This window comes from Hippoglossus hippoglossus, chromosome 18 (assembly GCF_009819705.1).
Source record: "Hippoglossus hippoglossus isolate fHipHip1 chromosome 18, fHipHip1.pri, whole genome shotgun sequence".
NCBI lineage: Eukaryota > Metazoa > Chordata > Actinopteri > Pleuronectiformes > Pleuronectidae > Hippoglossus > Hippoglossus hippoglossus.
Window position 1 is genome coordinate 11,071,972 of NC_047168.1, and position 20,112 is coordinate 11,092,083.

The window sequence follows — 20,112 nt, forward strand, 5'->3', positions numbered from 1 at the left end:
GCCGGTGTGTGTGTGTGTGTGTGTGTGTGTGTGTGTGTGTGTGTGTGTGTGTGTGTGTGTGTGTGTGTGTGTGTGTGTGTGTGTGTGTGTGTGTGTGTGTGTGTGTGTGTGTGTGTGTGTGTGTGTGTGTGTGTGTGTGTCTGGCCCCGTGGCGGTGTCTCCTGACCCTCACAGTCCTCCGGAGAGGCCGGTGTCATTTTTCACAGAGACAGGCAGCATCCCACGCAGGGTGGCCCCGGGGCCTCCAGACTAATGGTGTCTGGTCAGAGTCTCTTCCTCGCCTTGCACTGTCCACTCTCCCTGCAGGAGCCGAGGCAGAGAAATGGCCGCGGCAGGGACTCAGTCAGTTTGTGACTGACTGAGGTGGATCCTACTTTAGGTTTGGTGACGTATAGGGCGTTTTCACACATTCTGGGCAAGACCTTCAGACTGTCCAGTTTAGTCCGAGCAACTATAACAGGTGTGAAAGGTGGAGCAAGGGACCAAAATTTAATCGGAGTCGGTCCAGCTCCAATGAACAATGGTTCGGTTCACTTGCAGCGTAAAACTTTCTTTTTTCATTTGTACTGACTTAATGAGCTGTTGCAGAAGTTGACACAGTATTAAACAATATTAATGGTAAAAAAAGCGGAAGTGGCTTTGCCTCTGAGGGTTGATCCACAAAGATTTTGGTGGTAATAATATAACCATATTACAGTGGCAACGAAATTAATGACATTTTTTGGATGGACTATATTTTTGTTCTGGATGCACTGTTAAAAATATACAATAAAATACAGGAGCCATTAATGTTCGGCACACGCCCATCTACTAACCAATGAGTGTCAAGTATAGGTAGACTCAGCACACATAGGTGATAACGTGAGGATGTCATCCAAAAGTCTACAGTGCCCTGAATTGCAATTTTTAACTAACCAATCAAATGTAAATGCAACAAAGACATGGACCTTGGTTTGTACTTTCAGGTGTGAAAATGCCCGAAGGCGTCTACAGGCCTTCACACTGTGTTCTGCAAGTTTCAATTCCCAATGACAAAACCACTGCTGTGTTGTCCCTTTGTCCTTTTTAGCTTCAACTCCAAAGTCCTTGACGCCCATCGCTCCCTACGGAGAGACGTTCCTGTACAACAACCCCGAGAGCGCTGAGGTAAGAGAGCACACACACACACACACTCCCACTAGTGGACAGCGAGCAGCAGCTCAGCAAAGAGGAACAGTCAGATCTTCAGCATCGTCTGAGGTGTTGCAGCCCGCACACCACACCTCCCTCTCAGTGTTAAAATTGTCACCGTGGTCGCACAACGGAGTGGAAAATGTGCTTGTTTCAGTTTGACCCCTGAGGTTAATAGAAATGTCGCCTAGCCACTAAAGTTAACGCAGCTTAGTGCAGCAACACGATAACAGTGTCTGACTGAGAGATGGATTCGTCTGATGCTAATCTCCTCTGTGCTCTGCAGGGCCAAGCCGCTAAAGAAGGGTTGCAGCAGGGGTTTAAGGAGAAGATGAAGCAGAGGAAACTGAGGTATGGTATTCTGGTGCAATACTGCTGCCTCATGCCCCGGATGTGTCACTTCATATTTCCTGAAAAAAAACCCTTCTGTATATGGTCGTGTAGTTTCATGTTAAAGTGTACATGCAGTCTTATTGTTATACAACAACAAAATTCTACTTTGGTTTTTAACCACTATTTGAGCTCCAGCCACAGAATTATTTCATATGTTCAAGTATTCATATTCAAATATGTGGTCACATCTTAAAAAAGGGGTATATGCACTAGACAAAGATGCAATTCTGAAGCTGCATTCAAAGTAAAATGATTAAGAGAAGTAGTAGGGGTGAATTTATGGGGAATAATTACCTTATTATAATAATAATTATTATAATAATTATTATCATTGCCTATGAAGGAATAGTTTGACTATTGAGTGTTCAATCGTAGATTTGGAAGAAATCACCCTGCAATCTCATAAAATGATTTAACCTGTAAAATACATATTCATATATTCAAAAAAAATTATCATTAATGATCATCGAGACCTTTTGGCTTCACTTTTGATGAGCGTTTGTGTCGTCCATCTTTATGTACCACCTGTGGTCGGTGCACTGGGACGTCACTGGTGGTTACAGGTGCAACGGAGCCAAACCACACTGAGCACTGATGCTGTTAAAGGAGTTTAAACTCCAGAGAAACACTGTTCTTCATCCCAGTTGCATCCCAAATTCTTAACTTGTAGGTACACACTTTGTCACCCAGCACATTATGTGTCATGTGTGTTCACACAGAAAAAAGCCACCTAAGCAGAAGGAGTCAAAGGAGAACGACTCTCCATCGGCAGCGACGGTCCCAGACCCCTTCAAAGACGAGTATTCAACAGTGGACATGTGTGCCGGCATTTTGCCCCGAGCCATTTCGGACAAATGTTTCGCCGTGAACCCCGATGGTCCTGCTCCCGGTCCGGCTGCCACTGGCCCCAAGGACGGATCCTTGATCATGGTGGAGTGTGACCTCTACTCGGAGCCTGCGGACGCTCTGGGGGGCGTCAGCAGGAATGCCTTGCCCGACATTTCCCCCTACGCCTGCTTTTATGGAGCCCCCAAACGCCAGGTGCTCAAAGTGGGATGGCTGGACAAACTGTCGCCTCAAGGGTAAGTTCCACTGCTGCTGAGGATGATGAATTTAATGAGAGGTTCAGCTCAGATTATCAGACGTTAGAAATGCCCTCTTCATCTGATGTAACGATACGTGGGCCTGCACGAAATCCTCAACACTGACGCTTTTTACCGCAGCTCCACTCTGCCCCGGGTCATAAATATTCATTTCCTATTAAGATCGATGCATGTTCTCTTTCTCTTTCGAGTACAACCTCTCACAACCTCTCATGCCAGTAAAGTGACAAAGGAGCGCCACGGTCTACAACCACTTCCTGTTTCTTTAGACCCTCTTCATTCTGCAGCCTCCTTTTTTTTCTCTCCGTGTCTCCTCTGTCTTTGATGATTATTTAAAAACTCTTAAAAAGCATTAGATACAGACGCCTGGGGGAGATCTTTACATAATGCATGGCCCTATTGAAAGGGCAGGAGTAGAAGATGGGAGATAACCTTGCAGCATTCAGATGCACATTGTATCGACTTTCGTTTAGTTTTAGCGTTTCCTCGCAGAGTTACATTTTCCTACCCAGGGTCTCTTACTCTCTCCGGCTTCCTCTTTATATTCTCCTTCACCACCCGATTTGCATAGGTTTGGCAAACTGCCCCCATTGCTGTTGAATATTCAAACGGAAAGTAGCCATTTGTTTTGACTGTGCTAATTGGCATCTGTTGATACAACTCCTTGACATTAATGAATCAGTGGCACTCTTGATGAAAAGTGAGTTCCTGTTTCGCTGGAGAATCAGTCACCCGCTCCCTGTCTTGACGGTTGTGGACATGTTCTTTTTTTCCCCCACTGTCTTTGTTTGCTTGTCAAGGCCGATGAGTTTATCAAACTAACTTTTATCTCATCTTTCCTCTGCAGAAAATGTGTTTTTCAAAGGAGGTGGATGCGGTTCAATGGCGAGAGTCTGGCCTACTACAACAACGACAAGGTAGGCGTGAGGAGAACACAAGCACACGCTAATGGTCGCTAACACCTTTTGCAGAGTGTGGACACCGGACCAGAGCACGTCGAGACCTGTAGGGGTTTCGATTTTAAAACATTTTAAATTATATCCTGGGTTATATGTTTGGGGTCAGTCATGGCGTCTGGGCTGATTTTTCACACGGCACATGTCTGTAATTGAGGAAAACAAGCACTGACCATGCGTGTCAGTAACACGATGACACAAACTGCAGAACAAACTTTCCCTCTGTTTGAGACTCATCGTTTTAAATGACTAAACCTGAGGTTTTTGACAAACGCCTCTGGTTTCTGTTTGGGAAACTATGACATCACATCCTTCCCACTGTTGCAACGATTTGCGGTTATGTACCAGATCAAATTTAGCATCACTGCACCACATTACCGACATTCACAGGCCGTCTGCGTTGCCCAATATTGCTTTGACCACAGTTCTCTTCTCTGTTCTTTTTATTGATATAGATATAAATATATATCACCAACTTTTGGCCGGACATGCTAGTTTGAGGGTTTGTGGGTGAGCAATGATTTATTCCTTGAAGTGTAGACAAGACATCGGTCCAGGTCGCAATACCTGCAAGGGGCTCGGGTCGGGTTCGGACACAAGGAACAGAACGCCGGTCACCTTCGGGTCAGGCTCAGTTCCTTTTTTCTCGGGTTAAAACGGTTTCAGACAGCACTCTAATGCACATGTTCATACCCCCCCCCCCCCCTCCCTCCCTCCGCTGCCCCTCCCCGCTGACACACTCACAGCCTCCACATGCTCGCTGGCGAAGTCAATCTCCCTCCTGCGTTACAGAAATCCATACCGCGGGGGGGAAACCGAGCCAAGTTTGCCGTTCTCTTTCTCGTCCTCCTCCCTCTCATTGTCATCATCATTATGATTAGCTTGGCAGGCTAAACAATGGGAGCAAGGACGGAGCGATGTTGTGCCACGCGTGACGGGCCAGCGCTCTCCGTGCCCGCCCAGCCGCACAGCAGAGTACATTGATGTTGGCATCTGACCAGAGAAAGAAAGAGAGGAGAGGAAAGAAGGGTGGGACAGGACTCTCTCCCTCTCTCTTTCTTTTCGCCTCCCTCAGCATTTCGTCTTCCCTGCATCTCTCTTCTCGCTCCTTCTTTCTGACGGTTGAGCTAGCATTGCCCTCCTCCTCCTCATCATCAGAGGAAAGGAGGGTGGAGAGGGAGGGATCGTCGGGGTAGCGTACCGCCCGTATTCATAAGCTGGTTTTGAACTGCTCCTTTTGAGTGAAGAGAACAGTCGTCACTAAAAGACAGAGTTCATCAAAATAAGCTTTTTTCTTCACTCCTCAATTTATATTATTTATATTTATATCATTGTTTCTTTGTAAATTGAAATCTGTCTGGTGCCAATGTCGTCTTCTGTACCACAATCCGCTCAAAGAACAGTTGGCACGCTGCAAAACTGGAAGTATGGAAATCATGTGTTTTTAATATGCAGTGCTAAAATGTTGTAATCACAAAATGTTCCAGGTGGTGTCCATCTTCTTGCAATCTTTGCTACGTAGCTCTGGTTCATTCTGAGGACATGCCCAAGCCGTTCAACATCTGATCGCTAGCACCACCTTCTGGCTCTTAGTCGTCTTTTTAAAGTTCTTTATTTGACAACTTTTTTAGATTAGGAAACTAAATCTAGGGCAGCGAGTTGATGCAGTTTTCACCACTGTCGCCTTAAAGCAACTAACGTTCTGGGATCGAACCTGACGGACGACTGGGATTCCTCTACCGATATGTCTTAAGTAGTATTGAGGGTCAGTCTGCAGCTCCAGAGGTTGAGGCAGTGCCTCCACTTAGACGACTCTACTTAGACTTCCTAGTAGGGAAGAGAAAATACATCAAGAACTCAAACTGTTGAAAATGGGCGAGCGGAAATGTTAAGCACATGATTTTTTATTTGAAGAGCTACAGAAACAATTTAAAGTGTTGTATTCAGTGTTTTGAAGCGAGTCTCGAGCGAACCACAACCCGTTTGACATAATGTGCTTTGCCTTCGTGTTCTCACGAATGACCGTTGGCTGCTTTGTGCTCTGAAGAACAGAACAGGCCGCCCTGTGTGTTTGTGTGTGAGCGGTGACCTCGGTGCCCCCCCCACCCCTCTCTCTCAGGGCCGGCTCATTTTCGCTGCAGCAGCACCGCACAACATCACAATCAATGATGTGCGACCTGTCTGATGCCTGCTCGTTAATCACTTACTAATTATAGCCCTCCATGCTCTCTCTCTCTCTCTCTCTCTCTCTCTCTCTCTCTCTCTCTCTCTCTCTCTCTCTCTCTCTCTCTCTCTCTCTCTCTCTCTCTCTCTCTCTCTCTCTCTAATTCCCCTCGTTTTCTCTTTCCATTGCATTTGTTGCTTTATTTATCAGGACACGCTCCGTCACCGGCAGAGCGGGAATCGGCAGGGAGGCCACCGAGTCAGCACTTTACAGTCCGTGTGACTGTCGGCGGAGCCACAATACTTTTTGGAAAGATGAAAGTTTGCCTGTGTGTGTGTGTGTGTGTGTGTGTGTGTGTGTGTGTGTGTGTGTGTGTGTGTGTGTGTGTGTGTGTGTGTGTGTGTGTGTGTGTGTGTGTGTGTGTGTGTGTGTGTGTGTGTGTGTGTGTGTGTGTGTGTGTGCAGGGATTGTTGTTTAGACTTTTTAAAAGTCATCCTGCCAATGTGACTCTGAGAAAGCAAGAGGGCTTCATCATGTTTCGGGTGAGCGGAGAGGTCGAGTACAATCTCTCTGTCTCCCCCCTCCGTGTGCCACCCAGCGCCTCCTCCACGGGGTGAGCGCAGGGCTACGGGAAGATTGGGAGGAAATCTGTCGGCACTGCTTTACATTGGCGGTTGAAATATGAGTTGGAGAGTTTTAATAGTGCAGAGACGTGTGTGTTTGTGTGTGAGTGCTATAATTGCTGTACGACTCACACCACATAACCCTTTGTTTCATGTTTCTTCATGTTGACACACGGGTTAAAAATCTACACAGCAGATCTCAGAGGAGTCGTATTGATTATAACACTTTTCCACTTGAGAAATCTGCAACTGGAGTAAAATGAGATGCGATATTCAACGAAATAAAAGCGAGCGCCGGCTGTGCGTGTGCTCCTCCTCCAAACTGAATCCAGTTCCTTGTTGCACTTGAACCATCTCAGGCTCTTCTCTCTCCGGTTATACGAGCAGTTTGGTTAAATATAGGATACAAAATAATAGAATTAAGTCAAACAAAACTCGTCTTGAACTAGCTTCATTATTAGCTGCGATTATTCAGCCTGCCATCATCTGCATCTTCCTCTTATTCCAACTCAACAATAGACTGTATATAAAGATGGACGATGTGTCTCATCTTCCTCCGACTCTATAGGAATGAGGTAAAAAATACAGTCTTTGCAGTAGTGATGATGCCGTGGTATCGATAATACGTTTTTCTCCCATTTTACAGCATCATAAAAAAATATTTAAACCAAATTTACCAGGAAAATGAACTCTTGGACAAACAACTACCTTAAGTGACAGAAACCTTTTGAGAAAAATATATTTGAGGTGTACTTTGTCCCATCCACTAACATGGAGGAGGAAAAAATGTTCACAAACAAAAGCCTGACTGCAAACACAAATTGCTTTTGGCTTCTTCTCTAGAACATTTTTGGAAACTGCTTCCAAGAATGTATTTCGAGCTTTAGGCCAAAATCTGTTCCGACATGCATATGATTAAATGTAAAAAAAAAAAGGCTGATATCAGCACGGTCGGATCAGTTTATGATGTTTATCGTCTCTTCTCGCCTTGCACACGAAAACAAAAACTCCTCCCGAGTCAAACGTTCCCATGCTTGATCTCTTTCTCCAACTTTCAACACCCCCCAAAAAAACCCTCCCTTCCAGTTGGAAATCCGGTGGGATCCGTCAGCCCCAGACAGAACTAATCGCACTTAATCACCGTCGCAGCTTGAAGGTTTCTGGCCGCTGTGATGTCATCATCGGCGGTGGCGTGGGAGAGTAGCGAGATCCTCGGTCTCACTTCTCCCTCTACGCCGTTCCGTCCAATCCGCCGATCACACCCCTTTCGCCTGATTTCGTCGACAAGAGGGGATTGAGTCTTGGAAGTGGGGGGCAGGCGCTTTGGACCAGGGATGGCGTCTCCAGGGTCCTGCTGTGGTGTCGTTTGTGTCTGTGTGTGTGTGTGTTTGAGAAAAACAGTCCAAAGTCTGGCTTTAGGGCAGCGAGGGGAGGAAGTGAGGAGGATGGCTGCGAGGGATGAAGGGATGAGAGGACTGGGGGCGAGGGAGGTGAGGCTGAAGAGGAGGCCAGAGGGGAGATGAGGTTTTAGGATTGGGGATCAGTGCGAGTGTGTCAGTCTGGCTGATTGTCTGTCTATCTGACGCCACAAAGCTCTCTCTCGCCAAGCCCGGAAAGCTCCTCTGCTTACTCCCTTCTGTGTCTTCCCAAGACGCCTGTGTTTTCTGTAACAACCCAAACTGTGTCTGTGTTTTTTTTTCTTCTGTTTTCTGTTATTTATGCCCGCTTTCATTTCCATCACCAGATCTGCGCTCCCTTCTGGAGAAATCTGGAGCATGTACTAGTACTAGAATTGTTCTTCCTTTTCCTCATGGTTTCATACTTTTCCAGATATTCATATCCTGCTCACATTTTAATATCTATAAAGTCTAATCATTAAGTCATATTTAAGAATAAATACAATAAACTAAATAGCTCTTTTCCTCCTTAAAGCTGCATTAATATTAATATTGGAGCAAGACAGATATGGATTTTTGCAGGCTGATGCAGATATTGGCCTTTTAAAAATATATATTGATATATCGGTTAATATACATAAAGATAAATCAACACTCGTTCCTAAGAAGCCGTTATCAATCCCTTATGACAAAGAAATGTAAGAGAGGCTTGATATTTTACATTTAACCTTAAATTTCATAGCTCTAAATAATAAGGAAAATATAAATAGAACTAAATATATAGAACTTTAGATAATACATGATGAAAAGGCAAACATGAATCTTGTCTGCATCATTTAATATATAAAATATAACATTCCTCAGCAGTACAGTTCGCCTCATATCTACTGAGCGCTTCAGCTTCATTCGGCTCATTGTTTGGTTTTTTTCCTCCTGGCAACTTCCCCCGGTTAGATTCCCTCTGACAGCTCTCATCAGCTCAGCCCCAGCAGACCACTGAGTGCTACTGTACTCACACAAACAGCAGGTGGACTGAGTTACTGACTTTCTGGTGAATATAGTTGTAAATCCAGCAGCTGCAGAGCCAGATATATTTCCTTCAGGAGTAGAAAAATCGGACTTGGATTCATCACGCGGGTGCAAAACACGACTTCAAACGAATGTTAGCGTTGCTCCTGATCAGATGCATGTGTATAAAAGCTACTTTATTATGTGGTAATGTTTTATTTTGGTGTTTCCAGCTTGTTGCTCTCCCTCATAATGGAAACAAAATGTAGTGGTTGCAGTTTTAAATGAGAACTGAAAAATGAGGGTCTTGCTTTTAAAACTGACTCGTTAAATTTACTATTTTGACAGTTTTTTAAATATTGAATATCTATATCATATGAAATACAAGTGTAGCTATCATGAAATTGGATATTACAACGGTGACTGAGCCTATTACAAATGGAATAATTGCAATATCTGTATATCTGCAGTATTTTGAGCTGGATGTGTTTGACAACATTACTGGAAAACACAGATATCCGCAAATGATGCAGAATCCTAAATCTTGGTTCAGAGGTCGGCTTCCGTGATGTTTTCAGAGGATAAGCAGTGTGCTTGTCAGCGAGCACCACTATCACTCATCAAAAAACTGCTTCCACAGAACAAGTCAACGGTCATTTTCTGGCAGTTTCTGACATGGGATCATTTTGGAAATATTGCAGTGTTACAGTCAGGAGTGAGCTGTTAGAGCTGCAGGCGTTGGGGCTGGACACCCCCAGCTGCCTCCCTCCTCTCACCGGTATCAGCACACTCGCACCGTGTGCAGCTTCAAATCTAATCCTCACAGATGCAATTTGTCTTATTTCTTTACTGAAACAGTAGTTTCTTGAAACTGCCTCTGGATTCCTGTTCGCTGTTGCCACCAGCAACTACAGGTGGCACAGAAATGTTACGACTCTCAATTATTCAATCCCAGAACAATAGAATAAGAGCCGAGACTTTGATATATATATACAAGCTCTGCATGACCACACTTTTTTTTTTTTTTTAGACCTTTGCAATGGAGGTAATTGGTCTATTAACACAAATTTGAAATAATAATGTCAACACTCATTCATCTGCAAGATTTGCAACTGGCTTAACTAACCAACTAACTAACCCCTAACCCTTATAACTAACATGGACTTGACCTAAGACTTGTTCTTGCTCTGAACTGCACCATCCTCTAAATTTCCACCATCAGTCACCAGTCAGACACTGAAAAGGCTGCGTTAATGCTCACAAGCATTTTGTAGCCGATAACTGCAGTTCTCCGCTTTGACCAGCTGGGGTCCTCATGCCTCCATTCAAAACCTGATTGCATGTGGAGCTGCCAGAACCTGAACTCCCTCCACCCTGCTTCCTCCCCCCCCCCCCCCTACATCACTGTACGCTTTAGCTGCACCGCTCTGCCTTTAATTGTTTCCTGAAGAAGTTTACTGGTTTTGTTCTTTTTTGGAAAGAATGGAGACGTTGTGTTATTCACACAGGATAGGCCCCCCCCCAAAAAAATAAAAAAATAAAACAACCCTGGGTTTCTGACAAACGTTGGGAGGTTAAAATGAGAGGTAGTGATACGGGAGCAGCGAGAGTGAGAGGACGTGGGAGTGAGAGTGGGAGGAGGAGTTGGGAGGAAATGAGTGTGGATGAGATCTTTGGCAGGGGGAGGTGAGTCAGGTGTGTCTGTTATTGGAGAAAGAGAGATAGTTAGACTTCATTGTCTCCTTTGCAGTCTGTCCTCTTGGGATTAGTCTATAAACATTGTGTGTGTGTGTGCGTGTGCGTGCGTGCGTGCGTGCGTGCGCGGCTGCAGTGCACGTTGTTGTGTCTGACTCCACACTGACCGCTTCCTTTCATCATCGCTCTGCCGTCAAGAGTATTTACAGATGCACGTCTCACAATTAAAACAACTCCCTCCGTCATGACCCCAAAACTAGAATTTTAAAACAATTAATTACCGTTAACCCATACTGGGGTTGTAATTATCAGCACGCAGCCGCCATGCTACACACACACACACATTTAGTTTCTCCTCTCCTCACCTTCCCTCAACTTCCGTCTAAATTTAGCGAGAGAACGAGGGGAGATATTACTGTGAAACTCCTGGGGAGAGAAATGCGCCCGGCTGCCTGTCAGTAATTAGGTTGAGCCACTTCTTGCCATTGTTAACATCCTGCTTTAATATGAGAAGGACCCCTCCCTGACCCTTTTCAGGCATCTCCATTCCTCCGTGATGTCTCTCTTTCCCACACGCCTCCCTCCTCTCCCTCATCTGCATCTCTTTCTGTTCGTCATTATGGATTTGGATTTATGTTTTTTCCTTTTTCTCTTCTTTCCTCCTCCTCCTCCTCCTCTTCGTCTTTATCCGTTTTTCCTTTTGTGCCGGATCTCTTCACGCTGCTTCCAGTCTCCTTTCTTTTTCTCTCTCTCTCTCTCTCTCTGCCCTCTCCTTGGCCTTTCACACAGACCTAATTTCATTTTTTTTCGTCATTTCACGCTCCCTCCCTCCCTCCATCTAGCCCTCTATCCATCCATCCGTCCATCCATGCATCCATCCATCCCCTTCACCCCTGCTCTCTCTGACAGTGCTGCCTGCTATATTTTTTGGCAGTATGGTCTCTAGAAATGAGCTTTTTGCGGAGGGCAAGGTCATAAGCTTAATTAACAAAGGCGAGAGAGGAGTCAGAAGTTCACTCGTGTTTTTTTTTCTTTCTCCATTCGTCCTTCCTTTGCTTACGTCGCACGCTGCGACTTTGCAGGACACGACGCCGGTTTTGGCGGTAAGATGGACGACGTGACATCTCCCCAACAGCGAAACCAAAGCGTCTTGATCACGATGTCGGTGGCTTGCTGCACCATAGCTCATTAATCCTACCTCCTCCATGTTAGTGAATAGGACATGGGCCAAACTAAAAAGTCAAAGCATCCGTCGAATACATTTTTCTCAGAGATGGTTTTAGCTATTTCTTATCACAAGTGTTAATATTTCAGATTATTTTGGTTTTAATTGGTTATTTGATGCTATTAAAACGGGGGGGAAACATCATGATTGACAGCTGAGACAGTCTCGATGGGATCTCGCTACAACTCCAATCTCTTTAAACTATAAATGCGTCGTCAGACAACAGCAGAAGGGTTCTGAGGTTATTGTAGCGCCATCCCCTGGTCGGGATAGTGCGCAATGGGAGGAAGTTGAGACGCGTCGTCCATCTTTATGTTCAGTCTCTGGCGCAAACCTACAGTATCGTACGTGGTCATCAACACAAGCCTTCATATTGTCCACAGGACTGCAGACAATCAAAATGCTGGTCGAGCCCGGTAGAAGAGCAACAGAGGCAAAAAGAGACGTCTGTTTTTTTTTAACACTTTGAATGATAATGACATTATCGACATGAATAATGCAATGTCTGCAACGACCCCCTTTAACCCTCTTTTTTTTTTTAGTACAACCCAGTGATTTTCACGTCTCTGCAGAGCCATAATGTACCGTCCCCAGTCACTCGGCTGCGAGAGCATTATAATCTCCGATGTTCTCGGCTTTTTCCGACTGCTTTAAAGGCATCTCTCTCCGTTAGATTTGCCACATCACGTTTTGAATACTGATCCGGTGGCAGCTCCGTTCTCTCCCGGCCTCTTTCAGAAGTGATAATGTTGAGGTTTGATTTTCTTTTTTCTGCCCTTTCTCTCTCTCTTTTCACATTGACAATGACCCAGTACTTTAATTGCCATTGTCAAGGGAGACAGTAAAGAGGGTCACGAAGCCTCCAGTGCAACATCCTCCTTATTTGGATGCCTCCGCTCGAGCTGCTGGGGGAAAACATGGGGGTAATGAGACGATACACACACACACACACACACAGAAAATTCCCACTCAACCCAACAAGCACTTCCTGTGCTTTACCCAAATCCCCACTCCAGCGTACACGTCTCTTTTTAAACATTTGTTTTGGGCTCGTAGATTTGTTTTATGATGACGCCCCAAGTGACGGTGTAATGTGTTGTTCTTTGGATGGGCTCCATTGAATTTAGGTTTATATTTTGAACTTTTCCCTTCACCCACACTTTTTGAGTTTCCATGCCTCTGCGTTGGTGACAGTCGGTGGCTAAGGTCATTTTTTACGGGTCGTCAGTCCATCCTTTCTTTTCTTGTGAACACAGAATCTCAAGAATGCCTCGAGGGAATTTCCTCCATTTTGCTACAAACATTCAATTGGACTAATTAGATTTTGGAGGTGAAAGGTCAAGGTCGCTGTGATTTCACCTACCACATTTTTGCCTGGTGAACAGGATATCTCAAAACTTCTTTAGTGAGCCTCTGCAAAGTTTGTTCAAATGTTTACTTGGACTCACTGTTGGAGAATTTGTTGGTCAAAGGTCAAGGTCACTTGGATTTTACCTCACATGCTTTTGGTCTTGTGAATACAACACAACGCCGTGAGGAAATATCTTGAAATGTAGTTCACATTCACTTTGACTTAAAGATAATCTGATGAGTCACTGGGGCCTCATGTTCTTGTGATGAACACCCAAAGGGGACAAAAATTCACTTGGACTCAACGATGACCTGATTAGAATTTGAAGGTCAATTCTAGTTAACATTTATGTATCAATACAAGTGGGTGCTTGTTTGATGTTTGTGTTCCTGCAGCAGTTTCTCGATTCAAATGCTTTTTTGTCCAAAAAAGCTCTGTGCCATTTGTCAGGGTTATTGTTTGAAAGGGAACAGGGAAGCTATTTCTGCGGGTAAATCTGACGCCATATTGATGGGTTATGGCTCTCGTCTGAGGATGTGTGTCAGCGGTGTTTCAAATTGAAAGCGATCGTACAGCCGACGGTGATACAACTCAGAATTACACAAGTATTGATGCAAGCCGTGTGCTGGGAAACGGTAATTGCGGGTCTACAGATGCAGAAAATGGGAACAAGCAACAATTCAATAACATTATTAGCATGAATCTGTGTTTGTCGTGCTCTTATCTATCTACGTGTGTTTGTCTGTTTTAGGAGATGTACTCCAAAGGGATGATCCTGGCCAGTGCCATCAGGCAGATACGAGGACTGGGCGACAACAAGTTTGAGGTCGTCACCGCCCTTCGGACCTTCACGTTCAGGGCAGAAAGAGAAGGTACACAGAGTGCATCTTTTCTTTTTTTCTTCTGTCCTCTATTTTTCAGTCATCTATCAGCTACTTTTTCTGCTTGTCAGTCTGCCTCAGTCGCTCTGACTCTCTGATTCCCTGTCTGGCCTTGTTTTTCTCTCTCTCGTTCCCCCGCCTCTCTCTGTTCTTTCCCTCTCCCCCCTTCCTCTCTGTTTGTCTCTCTCTCGCTCTCTCGCTCTCTCTCTCTCTCTCTCTCTCTAAATGCCTCTCTGGTAATTGTCTTTACTCACCTCTTTCTCTTTCTTGTCTCTCTTTCTCCACACGGTTTTCTCTTTCCCTGCTACTCTCCCCGTAAAAGAAGGACGTCAGTTTAATTGGTGTATTTACATCACTTCTCAAAGTAGTTTTCGCAAAGTATCTCTGTATAATTACAAAATACTGTATTTTGAGAAAATGTGTCAATCTCATTAATAAGTGTGGAGGTGTAGCGGGAAATGACAAGCCTGTCATTTACTTGCTTTCTTTCCCAGAAAAGATTAATATCACTCTTTAATCTGGGACTTATTGAAAGGGCTTGCTCGACTCGCTGAAAGTTATCAAAATCCAAATCTACTGCTCAATAATCAATATTTTTGTGTGTTGTGTATGATGTCTTATTATACCTATTGTTGTGTGATGGAGGCTACGCGTTTAGCCTAGCTTAAACATGGAAGAAGACTGGACTAGCACTGTCCAAAGTTGAAAGCTAAAACCACAAACTGTCAATTTACATTTACAGTTCACGCTTGTTGTTGGGTTTTTAACTTTCAACATTGCTGCTGATGCAGTCATTAGCTTTATACAATCTTTATGCTAAGCTAGGCTAAACCACCCTGACTCAAGCTTTGTACTCAACACACAGACCTAGGATTGATATAGGTTTTATCAGTTTTTTAATATTTTCTTTCCGGTGGACGACATGACAACTCCCCAAAAGTGAAGCCAAAATAATCGTGATCGCCCCCTGGTGGTTGGCTACAATAAAGGTAGCAATCTCCACCTTAGATGCTATAATAACGGTATAAAAGGTCCTTACTGCGGCGCAACATCACCATCATTACTGCTCAGACTCTGGCTTGAAATGGTGACAAAAAATGGCGGCACACATGTCCTAGATAGTTTAATGATGTTATGTCCCTGCTTGAACTTGGGTTATGAAATTAATCTTAAAGGTCAGAACAAATTAACAAAATCTCAACTCCCTTAGGACCTGTCCTGACGAAACGGAGCAAGAGTTGATTTTGCTTATCGTCTTCCAGCGAGAAGCTCGGCCTTAATGAGAGGGGAAAGGCGATACTCTCAACTCCTTACCTCCTGCCTGCTTGATGGCAGTCTATTAGGCGGCTGAGATCAAACTGCTCATTTACTAATCAAGGGTCATTTTCCGGGGTCAGACACTGGCCGCCCTCTGAGTCACGTGAAGAAGTAGTGACATTGGAGGAAATTGAGTTTTGCATGATTATTGTGCCTTTGGCTCATTGTGCGGGAACACTGTGAATATTTGAGAATAGATTGAACTCGAAGATCTTTTATCGACGAGATCATTGAGACCTCAATGGAAGTTATTGAGATATTGACATCTGCCGCGCCAGGAATAGAATCATCAATATTTGGCCTTTTCATCACATTGACCGTCAGCTTATTGCTCTCGATAAATCAGCCGCTTGTGGAGTCGTCAGTGCTCAGTTGGACATCGCTCTGTTACCTAAGCTTATTAACTGACTTGTGATGTAATCCTTTATAATTCAATGTCCTGTCAGCAGGTCTTAAATTGGTGCAATATTGTAAGCAGAAAAATACAATACATTTAAATATATAAACGTTTGGTTGTTCTTGGTCAAGAGCCGGAGCTCAGTGTAAACACAGTGTACAAATCAGAAGCCCTTTGATTGTGCCGCTCAATGGCTTTCATGCGTAATTAATGTAATGAAGAAGCCTGCTGTCTAAATTATATATTAGAATGCTGCAGTTATTTCGTTACAATTGGAAACACAAAGAAAGGTGCGAGTGGTCAGCCGTGCCCCAGAAATAATATTGGTAAAAATAATCGTGCTCAGAAACCACTGTGCTGGGAACCACTGTGCTGGGAACCACTGTGCTGGGAAAGCTGTTCTTTCCAATGGCCTCGTCCACGCCAGGTCGCTTTTTTCACAACACACGTGGCCAACACACAGAGTGTATGCCAACAAACACTCACACGTCCAGTAGAAACAAAGCTTCCAGCCAGCTACGGAGTAAATGGAGGAAAAGCTGTGTGTGTCTGAGTTCTCCTGAATTATATGGCATGGGTTTATGGATATATCAAGACCTTAGGAGGAAAGGTGAATCATGGAAACACAAATGCCTATTGTAATGAATTCATATTTAATTGCAGAGTTCAGAAATATGAGACAGTTCCCAAGTTTTTGGGCAAAATATAAAGTCTTATATCTCTCCAGTGATAGAGAACTAGTTTGGTTAGAGGAAAAAGTCACGGAAAACTCTTGCAACTCTTCAAAAAACAGATGAGTCGTACTTTTCTTTAAAAACTCTCATCAGCTCCAACCAGTCCGGCCATTCTCTCCTCTGACCTCTTTCATCAATGAGACGGTTCCATCCACAGAACTGCCACTCACTGTTTTTTTCTTTCTTTCCGCACCACTTTTAATCTATAAATAAAAAAAACTGTTCTGAGTGAAAACCCCAGATCATCACTTTCAGAAAAACTCAAAATCAGCCCACCTGGCACCAACAATCATGCCTCTGTCAAAGTCACTGAGATCACAGTTTTACCCTCGTTCTGATGCTTGATGGGAAAATGTAACTGAAACTCCTCCTATATCTGCAGGACTCTGCTGCCACGTGATTGGCTAATTGGATAATTGCATGAATAAGCATGTGTACAGGTGTAGCCTATATGAAGCAGAAGTACGTAACATTTGCAAACTTGTTTTTTGTGGACTATTCTTACACACATTTATCTCTTTATTAATATACTTTATCCTTTTAGTGCCATCTTTAATCACATCTACTTCATAAAAAAGTAATATAGCTAGCAACCATTCAAACTTTTCTTCATTTATCATCACCGCTTTAACCTTCCTCCTGAACCTCGACGATTCAGTGCAGCATCATATCGATGACTGCCCGATTTTTCCTTTTTTCTTTGTCTTGGTCCATTTATGAGTCGCGGATCCTCAGCGGTGTCATTCATCACTCTGTCCGCTCCTTGATCGCCATACGTCACGCTCAGCCATCTTGACAAGGCACTGGGAGGACCGTCTGATTTGGTGGCGGCCTCTGACCGCCCGGGATCGGTGGGCAGCCTCTCTTGGAGGTGGCTGCCGCCGTCAGAATAAAGGGGGCTGGGAACGGAAAGAGAGGAGAGAGATAGAAAGGAGGAGAAAAGTTGGCCTCATCACCTCATGCATCTTTAAACAGGCCCACTTGCCTCGTGGCGGAGAGTCATCAATCTTGGGGGAAACACATGAGAGAGAAGAAGACATGAGGAGACAGGGAGAAGAGAAGGAGTAGGTTAGTGAAGTGGAGTTGAGGAGCTGCAGGGCTGATGCAGTAGCGGTGGGTGTTTGTGATGGGTCGGCTGGTCAGGAGAGTGTGGGAGAGCGCTAAAGGGCGTCCAGGGAGGTTCGGTGAGGAGGGGACAGGAGCAACACGGGAAGAAGGGGATTAAGCGAGGGAATAACAGGAATGACGGAGCGAGACGGGCAGACACGCGAGCTTGGTGTGAAAAAGCAACAGAGAGGTAAAGGCAGAGACGGCAGGGAGAGATGAAAAGGGCAGAGTGAAGATGGAGAGGGAGGAGGAGGAGGGAGAAGTGAGTGAATAATTGAAGGCCACCGGAGAGAGTGTGCACACAGCTGTCGGCCGATTCTCCACTTGGTCCGCAGGTGGCCTCTTCCCTCAGGTACTGTCAGCTCGAGAGAGAGGAGAGATGGAAGGAGGATGGAAGAAGGGAGGAGAAGAAGGGAGGGATGGGGCGAGGAGTGGCTGGGGAGGGGGGGGGAGAAGAAAGCGAGAGGCAGGGGGAGTTTGGCAGGAGGAGACGCGGTGGAGAGTGATTGAAAATGGTCAGGACAAGGAGAGGGAGTGTTGGTGAGGTGAGGGATGCAGATAAACACGCGACAAGAGAGAATATGAGATTTATTGTCTGTGTGTGTGTGTGTGTGTGTGTGGGGGGGGGGAATGTTGATCATTTGTATTCTGATGCTTTTGCACTCGCTTTTCCACTGGCCCGCTCGGAACACATGTCGGGTTTGTTTGAGATGACAGGAAACAGATTTGGAGAAAGAAGCGGTAAGGAAGGGAAAACAAAATGGTTGGGAACAGGCCAGAATGAAAATGCTGACAAAAATATAAAGTCAGGAGGACACAGAGTGGGAGTAAAGTTGTATAAACTGCAGCACACATTTCACTTGGCATCGTTTCACATTTTACTCCCTGGTGGCGTGATGTAGTCTTGCTTAAATATGCATGAAGGGATTATTTTGGCCACTAGGGGGCAGCAAAACAAGCTGTTAGCTCAACATTGACACAGTAGGACCTTTTATGAAGTTGTTGACATGTTAGCAAACAGTTATCTTTTTTCACACCGGAGGGTCCAAAAGTGTCATATCTAGCAAACATGGAACCTCATTAGCACTTTAGGAGTTGTTGTGGCTACGGATGTCACGATACCAAAAATGTAGTAGTTCAAATTTCAGCGATTCTCAAGACCCAAATCGGTACCACGGCGAAAAACGCATCAATAAATGCTGTGACATTTTTTTGAATTTTGCCATCAACTTAATACCCAATTATCGGTTCTTGTGACATCCCTAGGTGTGGCTTACATCTTAGATTATGTTTGCTTATTTACCTTCAGTCGGGTCAATCACTTTTTGCGACACAGTTTACAAGCAAATAAGCATTTCTTTGTATCATTAATATGAAAATATGGACTATAGCACCTCTGGCAGTGATTACAGCCTGTTTTCCTCTTGGGGGAGAAAGTTTGCTACTGTCCGGTCTCTCCTGAGATGTTGGCTGTGTTCACGTCTGGGCTCTGGCCGTGCCCCTCATGGACATTCACAGAATCGTCCCTAAGGCACTTCTGCATTGTCTTGACTCTGTCCTTGGGGTGATTGTCCTGATGGATGGCGAACCAGTCACCAGTCCTTATTGCTCTGGACCAGGTTTTCATCACTGATATTTCAGGACTTTGCTCCATCCAGCTTTAACCCTGACCAGTCTGCCTTCCCCTGATGCTGAAACAGTCCATAGGGTAAAGCTGTTGGGATGGTATTGGACAGGTGCTGAGCGATACTAGGTTCCTGCAGACATGACACTTAGAATGATGACCAATCAGACCAGAGAGTCATGGTTCTCGGTCTGAAGAGTCGTCAAGGTGCTTTCCATGTGTCATTCACTGAGGTGAGACTTCTGTCTGGACACCCCCGTCTGTGGAGGGTTGCAGGATCTATGGAGCTCAGCCAGAGTGAACCATTAGTTTCTTGCTCGCCTCTTTTCTCCAAGGCCTCTGTTTGCTGATTTGGCCTCGACTGCCCTCTCCAGGAAGAGTCCTGGCTGTTCCAAACTTCTGGTGCTTTCGGGATCTTTCAAAGCAACACAAAGTTTTTCTTCCTAAATCTCAACTGCAAGATGATCCCATCTCTGAACTCTGCAGTCGGATCTTTCCACCTCGGGGCATGGTTATGTCCAGTCAGTTAAATTCACCAAAGGCTGACTCCAACCAAGGTGTAGAAACATCTCAGTGAGAATCAAGAAATGTGGTGTTATAGCAAACGATGCGAATTCTTATATCAATCTGATATTTCAGCTTTTCTTTTTTTATTGATGAAGAACAAAATAATTTAACAAAGCATAAAGTTGCATCATAATCTGATATTTAAAAGTGAAGCTGTCAGGATACTTTCTAAATTCTCACAGCTCACACACTGTACATACAAGTGCTCATATCTGCGATAACCGTCTGATCCTGTTGTCCCTGCCAACACTGTCGGCAGTATGGCAAAATGACATGACAAACACAATGTAGATTAAATATTGAAGGGCAATGTAAACATTTTACTCCATGTTCTGCTTGTCTGTTGGCATGAGACCATTGAAACGAAAGGGAAACCAGAGCAAAACAGCCTCAATCACTC

At 44.7% G+C, this 20,112-nt stretch overlaps 1 protein-coding gene across 3 annotated transcripts in view; it reads left to right on the forward strand.

Moving 5' to 3' along the window:
* zmp:0000000660 (arf-GAP with Rho-GAP domain, ANK repeat and PH domain-containing protein 2) overlaps positions 1-20,112 on the forward strand; it is a 105,553-nt gene that overhangs the window by 7,838 nt on the left and 77,603 nt on the right. For all 3 annotated transcript variants that reach the window (XM_034569154.1, XM_034569152.1, XM_034569153.1), the window contains 5 exons: positions 1,070-1,146; positions 1,457-1,521; positions 2,283-2,645; positions 3,514-3,583; positions 13,837-13,957. In XM_034569154.1, the coding sequence (XP_034425045.1) occupies positions 1,070-1,146; positions 1,457-1,521; positions 2,283-2,645; positions 3,514-3,583; positions 13,837-13,957 (696 nt within the window). The remainder of the gene's footprint in view (positions 1-1,069; positions 1,147-1,456; positions 1,522-2,282; positions 2,646-3,513; positions 3,584-13,836; positions 13,958-20,112) is intronic.